The following is a 17,844-nucleotide window of genomic DNA, read 5'->3' as shown; positions in this document are numbered from 1 at the left end:
GAGTGGTGTGAACCCGGTACTTCGGCTCCGAAGCGTGTTAGGGTCCAGAAATCGGCCAAGAAGGTGTTAGCATCAGTTTTTTGGGATGCAAAAGGAATTTTGTTTGTGGATTACCTCCAAACTGGTAAAACAATAAACTCAGATTATTATTGTAACCTTTTGGACCAGCTAGATGTAAAAATTCGTGAGAAAAGACCTGGTTTAAAAAAGAAAAAAATCATTTTTCATCAAGACAACGCCCCCTCTCACACAGCTCAAAAAACCATTGCGAAAATCAGTAAATTAAAATACGAATTGTTGCAACATCCTCCCTATTCGCCAGATTTAGCTCCCTCTGACTTCTGGCTGTTCTCACATCTAAAAAAATTCATGCTTGGGAAACGATTTTCATCGAACGAAGAGGTAATAGCAGCCGTGGATGTGTATTTCGACAGTCTTCCGGATTCTCACTTTAGGGATGGAATCCATAAATTAGAAGATCATTGGAACAAGTGTATTGAAGTTCAGGGAGATTATATTGAATAATAAAATGTATTTCAAACCATAAAATCGTGTTTTTCTTATCGAACGACAAAACTTATTGAACAACCTGGTATATTACATAAGGAAATATAAACTCTCTCTCTTGGGCCATTAGTTGTTAAGTAGTTATAGAGTGTAATCTATCCTTATGTATTTAACCTCTTTTGTTCTATGCTTGTAACACACTGCGTGATGTGAAAAGTGGGGTCACACAAGTTATGGTTCATATTTAATTAAAAATCCAGGCCTGGCATTTGAATATATATATATATACACACATATAAAGTGTTTTGAATATATATACATATAAAGTGTTTTGAATATATATACATACATACATACATACATATTCAAAACACTTTAGTAAAAAATCCACAATAAATATTTATTAGATTGAACAATAACAGCAAATGCCCTACAGTCAGAGCTAAGGCTTACACATCGAATAGCTGCTGAGCAAGGATACAGCAAGCTCATATGCAAGTTAATGCATGGATATCAAAACTCAGCTCAAGACCTACCACAAAGGGAGGAATGACAAGATATGGATAAGATCATTCCAGTCAATTGTAATCCATATATTAGAGGCTATATGGCGAGATAGCTAAAAAGAACCACACACGTATCGCCTACAGAAGATGCGCTTCAATATTTAGCATCATAACCAATGGAAAAGGTCAACCATATAAGGATAAGCTGTCAGAGGTCTAAAGGATTCCAATTATAGATTGCACAATCTACAATCCCAATCTATAATAGAAACCTTATGTATATGGGCTCTACCAAATGATCCTTAGAGGTTAGACTGAAAGAAGAACATGCTGCAGATATTCAGAAACAAAGGAACATGACGGCTCTGGCGATTTATGCATCCAATCCAAATATAGACCCCAAATTTAAGAAAGCCAGAATTATCTGCACCACACGGCACATACACCATATCAAGTGGCTGGAGGTGGCCAGCATATACTTAGCTAACCTTAAGGATAATCAATGCATCATTTATAAAGAAGAGATTATGTTATCAGTAGCATGGCTAGTGCTTATGAACAGTAATTTATTATAGCCATATTGGAATTGACTGCGCATGACAATGATGTAAACGGGAAACGTGCATTCGAACATACATATTTTCGAATTTGAAGTTTTACAGCCATTTCCATCAGAGATTCGAAAATACCTGAAGAAAAACCATCGTTAGGGTTCAAAAACATTAGTAAAAAGCTATTTTTGTTCGTTACAATTTAGTAGAAGGAGAACGCACCGGTAACAGGTTAGAAAGAGTTTTTATTAGTATTCTCCGGTGTTGAGATAAAGATGTGTAATAACAATAAATGATTAATCATAACCAAAGTTCGTATAATTTTCAAAAATGTCAAGTAACAAAAACACAAGAAATAAACAATTAGGCAAGTGAAAGTCTTATTTCTTATAATAGTACAATCTAAGATCCAGTCTCCACCCCGAAAGAAATACTCATCCATGGTATACTTGCTTACACTCAATCACTTTTCCTTGATATGTTTCCAATGGTCATCGGTAGGAATTACACCACCCATGGTAGTGGATGATCCGTCTTTTATTCGAAGCTCAGTGCAGCTCCACACTGCCCTAATTTACATTGGTTTGTGCTACGGGACAGTCACAGATACAAAGTTGTATCTTTGCTTTTTGAATTTTTCACATGAGTGTTTAGGAGTTTGTCCTTAAATAAAAAGACCCCCGAAAAGAAAATAACTAAAAATAATACCCAAAAACATAAAATAACGATCAGACATTGACTCCTTACACACTATCTACCAGAAAGTAATTGGACACCCCTGCAAACTGACATTCACTGTCTTAATACACATTATGGCTGCTGAAGATAAATATCAAGTGGGAAAGAAAATCGGCATTGGTCGCATGCAAAATGCCACACAGTTCGGAGCTGTCTGATTTCAAAAAAGGTGTAATCATTGGTTATCACAGAAATGGCTATTCCATACGTGACATATCCAGCGAGCTGAAGTACCCAAAATCAACAGTGGGCTATGTGATTCGCAAGTGGAAGGTGAGTGGTAACTGTCAGAATAGGCCCCGACCAGGCAGACCCATAAAACTGGGAGTTAGAGACCAACTGGTGCTCTCCAGAGACATTTGGAAGAACCACACACAAACGATGGCCCATATCGGGGGGGAATAGGGAGTTTCAAATGGCAGCAAGGACTGTTGTTTCGATTAATACCATCCACAAGGAAGCCCATCTGCTCTGTTATCATGGACATGCTGCTGCCCACAAGCCATTCATCACCATGACTGACAGTGCTGTTTGGCTAGCTTGGTGCAAAGAACGCAGACTGTGGAGTGACGAATCCAGGTTCACCCCCTTCCATTCAGGTGGCAGAGTTTGGGTTTGACATCTGCCTGGAGAACGCCTCCTGCCGGAATGTGTTGTGCCAACAGGATGTTAGGTGGAGTGGAGTTATGATGTAGGAATGTTTTTTTCTGGTATGGTCCGGGAACCTTGGTTGCAATCAGTGGTAAGCTCAACGCCTGATGACTACTGCACTATTTTGGATAATTACATGCTTCTTACATTGTGGCGGTTTTATGGGTTAGACCCATGTTACTTCCAGGACAATAACACCAGTTGTCATGTTGCAATGATCACCTTTGCTTGGCATAGTGACAACAATGAGGTTAAATGAATGGATTGGCCTGCTCATAGCCCAGATAAGAACCCTATCGAGCACCTCTGGAATGAGTTGGAGCATCGACTGAAGGGGGTGAAATCCCCACTGCCTGAAATCAGTGAAGGAACTCACATGTCTTCTCCAAGCTGAATGGAAGAAAATACCGTCAGTCATCATACAAGGACTAGTGGAGAGTTTGCTCTAAATGGTCGCAGCTGTAATCTCCACCCGTGGAGGTTCCACCAACTATTGACGATGAATAAACTTCATTCTCTGTTCTATCACAAATGTCCAATTACTTTCTGGTAGATAGTGTATATTAAATTGATTGTTTTGTTTAACTGGAGTTGATATCAGTTATGGCTTGGAACCAATCCACCCTATCGGCTTATCCATCCCCTCTTTGCTCGGATCTCACCATCTAGTGACATAAGAGAGTGGGTTTACCAACCCAACACCACTCAAGAGTTAATCCTTTGGTGGATGCACTTGCGGCAAATCATTGCAAGATAGATATAAAGTCTTTTGTTAGACATTGTACTAAATTACTGTGGAAGTGTGCTTTAATATTCTCTGTTCATACTAGATGTTACAATGTACATTTGAAATGGGGTCAGTTTTGCTAACAGTTTAGTTGTTACTGAGCTTTGAGATAGGTGGTATCATATTGGCGTTGTAACTGCTGCTACATGCCCTATCATGTAAGTAAAATCTTTGTTTACTTTTCTGTTTATTTTTTTAATGTATTTAAAAAAGTAGGTTACTTTTTGCAAATATATTGAATAAATATGTTAAATGTCATATGTTTCTATATGTCATAGGTTTCTATAAATTCTTAAACTTATATTAATTTAAAAGTGTTCCAATCAACTTTTGCAAAATTAATATTTTCTTGACATTTTTAGGTCTCGTAAACCTTTGAACCAGGAAGGGAGCTTTGGAACAAGTTTTGAGAGAATTGATTGAAGAAAGTGAAGAGCCAGAAGAAATTGATTATCACACTGAAAGTGAATCAGGAAGTGAAGAGGAGGAAATTATAGAAGAAAATTATAATGATAGTGACTGTGAACAATCAGCAAATGAGATAGATAACTTTTTTGAAGAAGAAAGTAGTGAAGAGGGGCAGAAAGAGAAAGACGATTGTCATTTCTTTATAGGAAAAGACAAGGAAATGCTATGGATAAATAAATTGTTATTCTGGAAAGACAAAAGCAAAACACATCATGAAAATATTACCAGGACCAAAAGTTACTGCTAAAAATACAAATTAGGAAATAGACACATTCCGCTTGTTTATTACTGATTAAATGATTGAAGAAATCGTAATGAATACCAACATATATATTTAGAAAAAAGGGATGAAGTCAAGTATGCAAGATACAGAGACTGCAATGATACCACCAAAACAGAAATAAAAGCCCTTTTTGGAGCATTGTATTTGATTGGTAAAATAAAAGGAGTCACACTAATTGCTGTGAGCTCTGGTCTTACGCTGGTACAGGAATGATCCTTTTACTACAGGGCCTTTTCATTTATAAATGTTTTTGGTTTTTGCTTCAAATACTTAGGTTTGACAACTTAGAAACCAGGAATGAACAAAAAATAACTGATAAGCTTGCACTTGCACCAATTTGAGAATTACATCAAGAGTTTGTCAACAATTGTATATGCAGTTTTAATGTGAATGAGTGAGTTTGTGACAATTGACAAGAAGCTTCATCCATTTAGAAGATGCTGTGGCTTTGTACAATACATTCCTAGTAAGCCTATGAAATACGGCATAAAAATATATTCTCTATGTAATACTAAAACCTTTTATATTCTTAACTTTGAGATTTGGTGTTATGGTAGAAGCATCAGAAAAATCTTTGAAGATCTGGTTTGCTTTGTCACACAATTAAAATGGCATCAACATATATCTATTGTATAAAATGTTTACCTTATGTGTCACTTTTTCTTATTTGACTATGGAGATGTTACGTACAAGTTGGGTATACCCATGGATAAATCCTCTCAGGGACATTGTTTGTAATGTGGTTGGAAAACTTGAGAATGAGATCCCATCTTGTTTCAAGACCTAATTATTTTATACAACAGATATGTCAATGACATTTTAATTGTGTGTAAAAGCAAACTTGTCTTAACCTATTTGATGTTGAAATTTTTATTTGTTGCCTGTGACGCCATGTTGAATTTTCGTCGATGTTAAGCCTAAATTTTTTGTTTTTTAAATAATAATCGTGTTTGCTGTATTGTAAAAAATTATTTTTTTATGTTTCATAAACAAAATAAATATATTGAATAATATAGAAACAAAAAAATTATATTTTAAAAGTTTGTTTTAATATAAAAATTGTGATGCATAGTGACATCTAGTATCAAAACGAAAACACGAAAATATTCGGGATCGCCCATGCAGGTCAATGAGGTCAACATGAATATTTTTTGGGAACAATGTAGGACAGGTTAAAGGATTAATGGTTTCATAATATATGTAAAATTGAACACAAATATTTGGAAATTGTAACTATTAACATATTAGTTGTCTATCTTGTAGGAGTTTTGTGAGTTCAAGATCTGCTCTAGATTATTTGTTTAATTAAAAGACACTGCAAAACTGGACGAAATTACAAAAAAAGCACACACTAATAACTGAAACCCAATTCAAATGAACCAACTTATTGTAAGAACAATGTTTTGAACTGTTGTTAACAGCCATTATTTTAATTTTTTTTTACCATTTTTTTGTGCATACAGCCACCAGCACAAATTTAAAGAGTTCCATTTAATTTAAATTCTTTTCTTTATATATAATATTTATTCAACTGGCATTAAGTTATAGAATTGTAAGATTCTATAACTTAATGTCAATTGAAAATGTTTTTTATAAAAAATTAGCATCTTTTTAAAAATATAAACATCTATAAGCTTGATAGTTATATTAAAGCCAAATGATTGCCAGATTAAACTGCTTTCTTTTAACTGGATTTTATTTATTAGCAGTGGCATGCAGTGACATTTGATGATAGGGAAACTGTGCTGGCCCTGGATAGAATCATTGGAAGCATCATATAATGGTTTGGTCTGTAGCATCTGTGTGAGGTTGGTGCTCTGTAAAGTGCATGCGCAAATGCATGTAATCTGGCTGCTTTACACCATTCAAATATTTTCACTATGGAAGCTGTTCCATATTTAACAATACGGTGCTTCCATTGGGAATATGTATATACAAATTTATGTTTGAATATACAATAGTAATCTTATCATTGTTTTTTACATTTAGTATAGAAATTTGTAATAAGATACATAATGCAATTATAATAAAATATTAATTTAAATTAATTCAAAGTATGTTAAAATATGAAAATAATCGCACAATACATATTTATATTTTATAAAATACAAGGGAAATTTGCTTCCACAGCTTCCATGGATGGCACGCCACTGGGTATTAGATTGTTTATTAACTTCAGACATTTTTAAATTAATTAAATTCAATTAAAACTAAATTTATAAAAAATAGTGACATTTCTTTTTCTTTCACTTTTCTTCAGGTCAAATTACACTTATAAATTAATAAATAAAAAACAATATACTAAGACAATAAACACACCTTTTCATACTTTTCCAGCAATTAAATTTAATCAAAACCAATTTTTGTTTTGATTAAATTTAATATGAAGCTAAAAATAGCAGTATTTGTTGGATATAATCACTTATTTTGATAACCATTGAAAAGGGGTTTTGGATGAATAAAATGAATTTGTTACGTTCTTAAAATCTAACATTCACTCGAGATCATGAATGATTGTTGCTTTCAATTGAAGTATTGAGGGAAAAAAGAAAAACAGTGTAATGCTGTTGTTTACCTTTATTGAGGAAGGATCAGCAAAAGCTCCAATCTGAAATGCATGCAAATGAAAGATCTAGAAATTAAATTTGTCTTCTGGATGATTCTTGGCCTCAAGTGAGTGTTGGATTTGAAGGACATAACAAATTGTTATATTCATCCAAAACTCCTTTTCAGTGGTTATCAAAATAAGTATTTAGATTTAGTTTCTGGAAAAGCAATGAAAGGTGTGTTTAGTGTTTGATATACTGATGAAGTTCCAGCTTTCACTATTATTGAAAAAATATATATATCTTGTTCTAACAATGATAGAATTATTTACAAATCAACCTTTATGTAATATAAAGTTGTTCTGCTATGAATAAGGGTGTCATATTAAATTTTTTGATTTATAAGAAATTATTAGAATGGTGTTGATAGAAGTATTAATAAGTTATGGATTTTTATTCTTAAAAATTCTAATGAATTTAATTTCAATAAACAGAAAAACAAAATGTCTTATTAAATAAAGCAATATGAGTTTTGATTATTACTTGGCTTTTAATTTCTCTTGATCTGGAAAAAGGATCTTGACAAATATGAAAATGTGATTGTTAATTAGCTTTGTTTTTTCCTTTCCATTCTGTTTCATTTAAGGCATAAAGAATATAGATGAAATATAAATGTACTTTTAAATTTAAACTGTAAATTTTTCAAAAAATTTGAATGTTGTATGACTTGTTCATGATGAAATTGTATGTTGATTTTAACCTAAGTTAGAATTTTTATGTTAAATATGATTAAAATTATGAAAATTCAGATATAATAGTGCATTGTGTTACAGATTATTGCTGTTTTACACATTCATTAATATGTTAAATTCCACTGAATAATTAGATATTCAGATCTAAGAAACTTATCAGGTTTTTATTTTATATTGGGTTGTTTGGAAAGCTGTAGCGATTTTTGATAGCCAACAGTTGAGACACTGATTGACGTGAAAATGATTAGAATTGTACAATTACAAAAAAGTTAAGATTATTCAAATATTGTTTAATTTGTCTCATTTGCAAAAATGGATGCAAACAACGTGCATTATTGACACTTGTTTCTGTTTTTTATCATAAAGGCAAAAATGATGTACAAACAGTAAAAAAAATATGTGATGTTTATGGTGGGAGTGCTGTAGCAGAATCAACTGTTGAAAGTGGTTTGCAAAATTTAAAGCAGGTAATTTCAGCCTTGAAGATGTTCCCCGCTCAGGAAGACCTCCCGTTATTGAAGAGGACCAGATCAAAGCATTATTGGATGAAAACCCTCATTACACAACTCTAGAGATTGCAGACATAGTGAAGCCATTAAACAGTACTGTATTTCAACATCTAAAGAAGCTTGGATACGTGAATCATTATGACTTTAGGATACCTCACGACTTAATGGAAAAGAAATTATTGGATTGCATCTCCATTTGTGATTCTCTTGAAAGATGAAATGAAAATGACCCTTTTCTGAAGCGTTTAGTGACAGGTGGATTGTTTATAACAACATCAGCTGATAATGATTACGGGGTAAGAAAAATGAACCACCATTAAAAATGCCAAAGGCCGGTTTCATCTAAAGAAGGTCATGCTCACCTTCTGATGGGATTGGAAAGGAATCCTGTACTACAAGCTGCTTCCACAGAATCAAACAATTGATTCTGATAAGTATTATTTCCAATTGGATAAACTGAACATGGCAATTAAAGAAAACATTTAGAACTGGCCAATAGAAAAAGCATTGTGTTTCACCAAGATAATGCCAGACTGAAAACATTTTTACAAACATGCCAAAAATTATTGGAACTAGGCTGGGATGTTTTACCTCATCCCCATCTCACTCGATCTTGTCCCGTCAGATTACCATTTGTTTCGTTTTGTGCAAAATTCCCTCCATGATAAAATGACACTTTGGAAGCTTGCAAAAACCACATGGATCAGTTTTTGCAGGAAAAGCTGGAAAGTTCTATGAAGAGGGTATTATGAAGCTCCCCCATAGATGGCAACATGTCATTAAAAACAGTGGCTCATATGTAATGGAATAAAAGTATATTTTTAGTTTTAAAACAGTTTTTTTTTTTTTATTTCTCTTAAAAATCGCTATGAACTTTCCAAACAAACTAATGTATAAACTTGTAGATTTTAATGCATAAAATAGTTCTTAATAGTTGGAAAATTTAATATACCAAATGCTACTTTGAAATGCTCAAGAATATTTGAATAAGATCAGTTAATATGAAATTCATTTTTTGGTAAATTATAATAATTGTTTGCTAGTGTCTTAAATGTTTTAAAATAATTTTATTAAAAACACTGTTAATTTTTACATATTTATTTTTTAAGGACGCCGACAGGAACCTGGTTGTTATCCATCAACAAAAAATTTATCGACTGTAACGGAACAATCTAAACAATATTCACAGTTAGAACAAACAGAAGGTAACCAATTTTGTTGAATACAATAAAACATTAAGCATTAATGTGGTTCATCTTTTGAAAATTTGTTTATTTTTTGGAAATTTTATCATTTGTCTGTTTGCATTTTATGGAAGAATTTATGATTTAAAACAAGAATAATTACTCTGTAATCCAACTTTTACTTTACAGTAAAAAACAGACTGAAAAGTAAAAGCTGTACTTTTTACTTATCAGAAATTTTTAAAAATTATCTTACTTTGTCAACAGCTGGTTTTTTCTAAAACAAATGGATAATATAGTAGAATAACTTATTTTGAGATATTATTACTATATCTAAAACAGTGTAGGAATAAGATATTGATAATTAAAAAATTATGTTTATTATTATTTAAAAAATTCAAATAGGATGCAATTTTATATCAGCTTACGATGTAGGTAAAATATAAATTAATAAATAAACATTAGCAAACAAAATGTTCAGAAAAAGCCTCAATTTTTTTTTTAAAAAGGGTTTTGCTGAACCTATAGTTTATTTTGCTAATTTGTTTATTTATTTAATAATTTGTTAAATTGAGTTGTATGATATGTAAATGTGTGTAAAAAATAAGAACAGTTTTTCTGTTTCTGTAAGTGCATTTAGTAATAAGCATATATTCTTATGATGTAGAATAATTTGTTTATTCAACTCTTTCTAATATTTTAAAAAATACTACGGTAGCTGCCATAGAAATTGAATCACCTATGATATACCAAAAATTGTTTAGTAGATATGCAAAGCTATGATTGTAATTTGTAATGATGAATGATAACATATGTATTAGAAAGAAGAAAGCAAGAAGAGAAAACTGAAATTATTCAACTTATTACATATGATATAGTGAACTTAAGTGTTATTTTACACTACAGCTTCACCAATACTGTTAATAAGCACTGTAATGTCAAAACTTTTTAGACCTTACAGTGCTTATTAACAGACATTACATTATAGATGTCTCAGAATTATCTAACATATGGTGTCATATAAATGAAAAACGAAATTGAGGGTTGGTTGATGCCAGGTCTGGACTTTTAAATGGGCAAAACAAACAAATATATTAACAAAACCTGATTAATGTTAGCAAACTTCAAAATAAATAAATAGTTGACTACTTGTCAAAAAGAAATTTATTATTATTCTAAAGAACAACTATTTACTGTTGTAATAGTAACAAACATGAAATAAGTTAGAAAAAAAATGAGCTGTACAAGTTATAAAAGTTTCAAATGATTCTTTATGTAATCTAAATCAAAAACAGCAAGTATGTACAGTACAGAACTTCTGATCTCTGGGAACTTAAAATTAACTTAGAATTAATTTTATAACTATCTCCACCAAGAATCCAACAAATATGAAAATGGACTATTTACAAAAAAGGTCTTATGATCTAATTCACCTAACTGTAACTAATATGAAACTTCTAATCCACCAGATGCAATTCAAAAGCATTTCTTTTTCCTTTGTCTAAATCTCACTTGATCCTTAGTTTTTCCTTGTCAGTGCTCAGTTAGTCTCTTCTTATAGTGCTGGGGTGGTGACGCTACATGAATAGTCCTGCTCGACCCTGTTTTCATTCTTAGAGTTAACATTGTTATTTAAACTAATGTCAGACAAGTGTGAAAATGGACGGATACTGTTTTTTTTTTTTTTAATTAATGGATATTAAAATTATAGTGATGAAGTAAGTCACTGGTCAGATGGCACTATATTTCATGGAGCACATTAGTGGTCAGTTTTATTTTGGATGCATATACATTAACATGGATCTCACAGATTGTGATGGCTTGTTTTTTATTTAAGAACAGATGTATTTAAAAACAAGAAAAGAGACAAAGACAATATTGGGTATGTCCCTTTGATTGAAATTGGCCTTCTGTTTCTTATTTTTGTCTTTATAAAGTTTAAATTAAGTTTTTCTAATTCTGACCCCTCACTAATTTGTATGATCATTTTATTTATATCAATGTGCATTTTTTAAAATATGCAGGTACCGTATACCCTTTGACAGGAATGACCCATCACTTCCTCAAAACAATGTTACAAAGTTAGTCATTTTTCATGCTCTGATGATTGAAGGGTTTGAGTGTATCTCTCAGCGTGCAGCACACAATTTTCCATGAGATTATCATGGACAATCCAGCAAGCTGTCTGTGCAGTGCAGTGTCATTTCTTGTGTTTGTGTTTGTCTGACTGCTCCCATATGTTTTTGCAATCCTGTGACATCTATCAAAAATGATGGATGTGAAATCATGCTTGTTTGACATTAGCCTTACTTCTAGCAATTGTCTTTTACATGTCTTTTCCTCACCCTCACATAATTTTTGTTGTTTAATTAGTTCTGTATTTTGGTGACAGTTTTGGGTGGGAAATCATTCTTTTAACTTTTGTTGGAAGTCTCTCCCCGAGATGTCATTTCTGGGTTGATGATGCATTAGTTTCACTCTTGTCAGTCATTTTGGTAAGGTGAGTTTTGTTTTCACTTGAGAATTTGTTCTCAACTGAAAACAAAACTGGTGCGGTAGTCTATCTGTAATGAAATAAAAAGCCCCCCAAAAATTAATAAAAGTGAACTAAAAATAATCCCCAATCAAAATAAAATGGATCAGAATTGATTCCTTACAGCACTGTCTATGTATTGGGTTGGTCAATATGTCCATGTGTTTTTTTAGGTGAAAATAAACGACAGTTTTCTTTATAGAAAATAAAATTTGTATTCAATAATATATTCATTGTTTTTATCAAGTATATTTTGCATCTGTCAGGGAGCATCATAATACCTCATTTAAAAAACTTCCAGTTTTTGTTTGCCGAAAAACTGTTTGAAGTGCTGTTTTAAGTTGTCATTGAAAATGAACACTGTTCATTTAAAGAATTTTGAAGGGACTGAAACAAGTGGTAATTGGAAGGGGCATGGTTGGGTGAATATGGAGGATGAGGTACAACATTCCAACCAAGTTTTGAAAATTTTTGCTAGGTTTGCAATGACGCATGAAGCTGGGCATAATCATGGTGGAAGATTATACTCGTGTAATTCACCAATTCTGGATGTTTCTGAATCATTGCATTTAAATCAAATCCATCTAATAAACAAAGTGATAATTACAGATACATAGTACTAACCTTGTATAGTTTTGCAGTTACTACTTAAAAACATAACACAAATGTTTTTGACCTACTTCTAGGGTCTTCCTCAGGTGTTCTATAAGTTTTTCTGGTGTGATTCAATGGTTAAAAATCAGAATCGCACCAGAAAAACTTACAGAACACCTGCAGAAGACCCTAGAAGTGGGTCTTCCGCAGTATACATCAATTCTGATGTATACTGTGACCAGCTGGATGTATCATTACAAACTTTGTAATGATACATCCAGCTGGTCACAGTATACATCAGAATTGATCATTTTGTTATTCGGAAGCAGTCCATAAAACAAAACATCCTTCCAATCCCACCAAGTTGAGAGCATGACTTTGCTTGGATAAAATTCAGCTTTTGATGTGGTTTGTAGTGGTTCACTGCACTTCCTCCATAATCTTTTGTGATTGATTTTGACATAAACAATCCACTTTTCATTCCCTGTCACCATTTGCATCAGAAATAGTTTATTTTCCTCACATCTTTTTGAGAGAAATGCAAGTGATGTGATTGGCTTCACTTGCATTCATGTGGAACCCCAAACATCAAGCTTGCTGACACATTCAAGTTGATGTAGATGATTTTCCAAACTTGATTATGATATTTGAAGAATATCTGCTATCTGCTATGATGTATGGTGTGGATTACTGTCAATTAATTATTTTATTTTATTATCATCAATCTCATCAGCTGGAAGACCTGATCATGTTGCAACTTGAATGGAAAAAATCTTTGGAATGAAATCTTGCAAACCACTTCTGGCACATAAGGTTTTTTTTTTCCACAGCATTCTTACCATACACCTCACATATTTTTTTGCAGGTTTGCACCACATTTTTGTCTTTTGTAAAATAAAAAAGCATAAAAATGTTGAAAATACACATTTTTTTAATTCATTTTTTGAATACTGACAAACACACAAAACAAAACTAATTTTGAGCTTTATTTTTTTACAAGTGTTGCTGAAATATTACTTGTTGAGCAAATACAAATTTTTAAGGTTAAAACAATCAATACTAATAATTGCTTTTTCAGTGTATAACTCAAAAACTGCATGAACTTAATGGACAACCCAATGTATTTAAACAACTACACTAACCTGATTACATTAATTAAAACTATACAGTCTGCTGAATTATCAGGCTTTAATTTATAATTATATATAAATTTTACACAAAAATATATAATTTATAACAGCCTTATTAAAGATTAAGTTAACAATTTATACACTGGTGTGCAAAACTTAAGGACGGGATAGATAAAGTAACAGAAATGAACAACTTAATGGAAATGAATGAAAGTGCAGGAGCATCTTCCCAGAGGTCTCCCGGTTGTGCACAGAAAGCTTGTCGTCAAATGACATCAGGTCAGTGCGACTATAGTGCCAAATGCGGCTGGCCACACAACACGAGGCAGTTGAAGAAATGGTAAAAGACAGTGTGTGTCAATCAGTGAGCAGTTACAGTGCACTGTGGTAGTGTTCTTTATTACAACATGTTCCAGAGACAACATTTGGATGACTTCACACGGGGAAGAATCATTGGGAGACTGGAAGAAGGACGAAGTGTGATGAGTGTAGCCCAGGAGTTTGGTATTGCTCACAGCATTGTTTCATGTGCATGGGGAGTGTTCCAAACCACAGGCACTGCTGCCCAAAGGAGAGGAGGTGGTCGGCCACGATCAACTACAGCAGCAGATGACCGCTACATTGTGCAACAAACAATAAGAGACCCATGTCAATCAGCAGGTGCAATTGCAATCACATTTAACACGACTGCAAGGCACGCAATCTCACGCTCCACAGTGGCATGGTGACTGCATAGGGGTGGTCTCTTTGCCCGACGACCAGTATGTTGCATTCCATTGACACCAGCACATTGGCGGCACCGTTTGTGATGGTGCCAAGAGCATAGGGACTGGACCAATGAGGAGTGGGGTCGCGTGCTCTTCTCAGATGAGAGCAGGTTCAGTCTGAGTAGTGATTCTGTACGTACCCTCATATGACAAGAGGTGGGAACACGTAATGCACCCAGGAACATTGTCTAATATGATCATTTTGGTGGTCAAAGTGTTATGGTGTGGGGAAGCATAATGTTTCATGGGCGTAATGACCTCCAAATTTTTGAACGCGGTACTGTCACTGGTCAACGTTATTGTGACACTGTACTCCTTCCCCATGTGTGTCTTTTCGGAGGTGCATTCGGCCCTGACTTCATTTTTATGGATGACAATGCTTGACCGCATCAAACAGTGCAGGTGGAGGAGCTCTTGGAGCAAGATAATATTCGGTGAATGGACTGGCCTGCCTGTTCCCCCGACTTAAATCTCATTGAGCATGTGTGGGGTGCATTGGGGAGACGTATTGCAGCATGTCCACATGCACCAACGACCATCCAGCAGTTGTCAACTGCACTGGTGGAGGAGTGGAACGTCCTACCAAAGGAATTCCTTACCAACCTTGTGGCAAGCATGGGAGCACGTTGCAGAGCGTGCATTGCTGTCTGTGGTGATCACACACCCTACTAAGAATCATGTCCCACCTTTTTGTAATGTCCAGAGGATCATCAGAAATTGCGGTGACTTTAGTGTAATTATTGTCGTTGAATAAAAGTGTTATTTCTGTTTGTCTCATTACTTATTTCTGTCAGTTACCTTCTGTACTATACTGTAGCAGTTCTTTCTATGTATGGGCCAAGTTTCATCGAGCTATGTTACTTGGCAGTGACACAACATGTGAATGTTACTTTCGTCCTTAAGTTTTGCACACCAGTGTATATATAAAAACAAATGTATGTCTGTCTGTGTGTCCTTCATGCATTACTACACCATTTATCTGATTGCAATGAAACTTTGGGAAGTTGTTTAATATACTCCCGCATAAATAGTTTGTCAAATTTTTATGAATAAAAATTTGACAAACTATTTATCGTTTTATGATGAGTAAAATTTTTTTGTCACATTACGGCTTTTAAGTAATGCATAAACCTTCGAGGCGTGAGGCCCTTCGGATCACGAGGCATAGTCGGTGGCCCACGTCGTCCATGCCTTATGTTGCCCTTGGTCATAGAAATGATGTAATTTGAATATAAATAATTTATAAATACGTATGTCAAGTTATATTTTTATTACGACGTAAAATATATTTAAGGGTTTACGACCACTGTGCTGTGTGAGACGCTGTTGAAACAAAAAAAGTTATGAATTCCATCACGTACATAAACAGTGTCATAATTCGCCAAGTGCAAATCAGCAAATTCGTAAAATTTTTGTTTATTTTGAACAATCCAGATAATCGGGGTTCTACTGTAATTAAAATTTAAATTAAGAGGGTCTGTTCGTCCCTCACACTGGCATAATACATTTATCCTACGATAGATGGCATGCATGTATATGAGCATTTCATCGTGAGCATTTCAGCACGGTTAGGAGTGGAAACTTGAAATTGGGTACAGTTAGGGTACGTCACAAGAACGCACACTAACAAGGGATTTTTCAAAATCCCCCTGCGGGGAAAGGGACAGGATTAAGGCTTCAACAATGGAAGTGTTAAGAGAGAGCAATGTGCAAGATTTACGGGTGCAGATGTGGTTTTTTGTGTTAAATCGAACATAATTTTAGACCCATCCAAAAATTTTCTAATTGGTCTGGAAACAGGAAAACCTAATTCTTGCATTCTGTGAAAACGAGTAAGATTGGCTATAATATAATAATCTTTGCCATCATTACTTTTTGCCCAAGCAATGCCAGGCTTGTCTGCTAATTACATATAAAGTAATTTGTCTAGGGGTAGGTGGTTTAATAGTAATAATTAGTTAATTTTAATTTAGAATTTTTTGGAAGATTGGTTAATGTTATTATTGGCTGAGTGCCATGGTGGAGGGTCATGGGTACTTATCTTATCCCCAGTCAGCACCATGAGTGACCTTATGATTATATCTAAATTAATAAGTCTGGAAGCAAAGTTTGGGTATAGGTTCAGGTATTTTAACTGGCAATGCATCTGCATGTTATGCAGGAGTTCAGGTTTGAATCTCATTCCAGGCTAATTTTTTTTTTCCAAAAATTCTAAAATAAAATGAATTTATTACAATTATTAACATTATAATGAGATAGCAGCCTAACTGCCTACCTTTTAGACAAATTACTTTGTATTTAATAAACTTAGCCTTATTTCAAAATTGAAAAATATGACTATACAAACTAAGTTTCAGTCCTTCTGTCTATTTATATCCTTTTCATAACAGTCCAGGAACCACAAAACAGCTGGCAACTTGAAGAAAAAGATCTTCTAAAAATAAGAGACAAATACAATCAAAAAACCTCTCACACAATTAAAAATGATCTCAACATCGACCCTTTCTTGTAGGCTACAATGTCTACAAACATTAAAAATTGGTGAAATTCTTCCCAACAGCATTCATGTTATATAATCTCATTTAAGCTGAGAGTTCTCTTGTGGATTTTTGGGCAGCTTAGAATTATTTGCATAATTGTACAGAAGGACTGAAACTTAGTTTGTACAGTAGAGCATCGATTATCCGACCCCTGATTAACCATCACATCGGTTAACCGACCGTTCTGGTCGGCAAATTCAAATGTCCGCTAGTGATGTGGCGCTACAATATTTGGCTATGTCTTGGCTACTTTAAATTAATAGTACTTTTATATGTTTTAGCTGGCAACACTGGCTTGACCATGAAAGGGAGCTAGTATTTAAACGAGGCTTAATTTTCTAATTTTTAACGATACAATAGCGACGATTATTATTTAAAAAAAATTTTTGTTAGGCTTAACATCGATGAAAATTCAATGCGAAGTAGGTTAATAGCGATATACTAATTACATGAGATATACTAATACAGTAGAACCTCGAAAACTCAGCCTAATGTGGACCGAAGGGTGGCCGAGTTTGTGAAAATGCTGGGTTATCGGGAATGGGGTTAAAAAAAATAAGTACGACAGGGGCGTGCCGTGACATTTGATGATAGGGAAGCTGTGTTTCTATAAGAAACCGACATCCAGGGGCAATCAGTGAACTCTTTCTTTAAATGTATTTTTAATAGATTATTTATCTGACGTACTTAATAAACAAGTTCCTTATAATTACCTCTGTTATTAGATCCAATATATTCCATATGCCCTCTAAATGCCAATTCTTGCTTTCATAAAAACATATAACATCTATTTATTTA

General features: G+C 33.7%; 1 protein-coding gene across 1 annotated transcript in view; it reads left to right on the top strand.

Annotated features, from left to right (window-relative positions):
* LOC111637472 (constitutive coactivator of PPAR-gamma-like protein 2) overlaps window positions 1-17,844 on the top strand; it is a 184,267-nt gene that overhangs the window by 61,877 nt on the left and 104,546 nt on the right. Inside the window, exon 4 of the mRNA XM_023382965.1 lies at window positions 9,408-9,503. Within this exon, the coding sequence (XP_023238733.1) occupies window positions 9,408-9,503 (96 nt within the window). The remainder of the gene's footprint in view (window positions 1-9,407; window positions 9,504-17,844) is intronic.

The sequence above is a fragment of the Centruroides sculpturatus genome, unplaced genomic scaffold (genome assembly GCF_000671375.1).
Source record: "Centruroides sculpturatus isolate CEXI.00-Female unplaced genomic scaffold, Cexi_2.0 scaffold870, whole genome shotgun sequence".
Lineage (NCBI taxonomy): Eukaryota > Metazoa > Arthropoda > Arachnida > Scorpiones > Buthidae > Centruroides > Centruroides sculpturatus.
The sequence above is the reverse complement of the archived record's forward strand: the minus strand, read 5'-3'. Positions and strand labels throughout refer to the sequence as shown.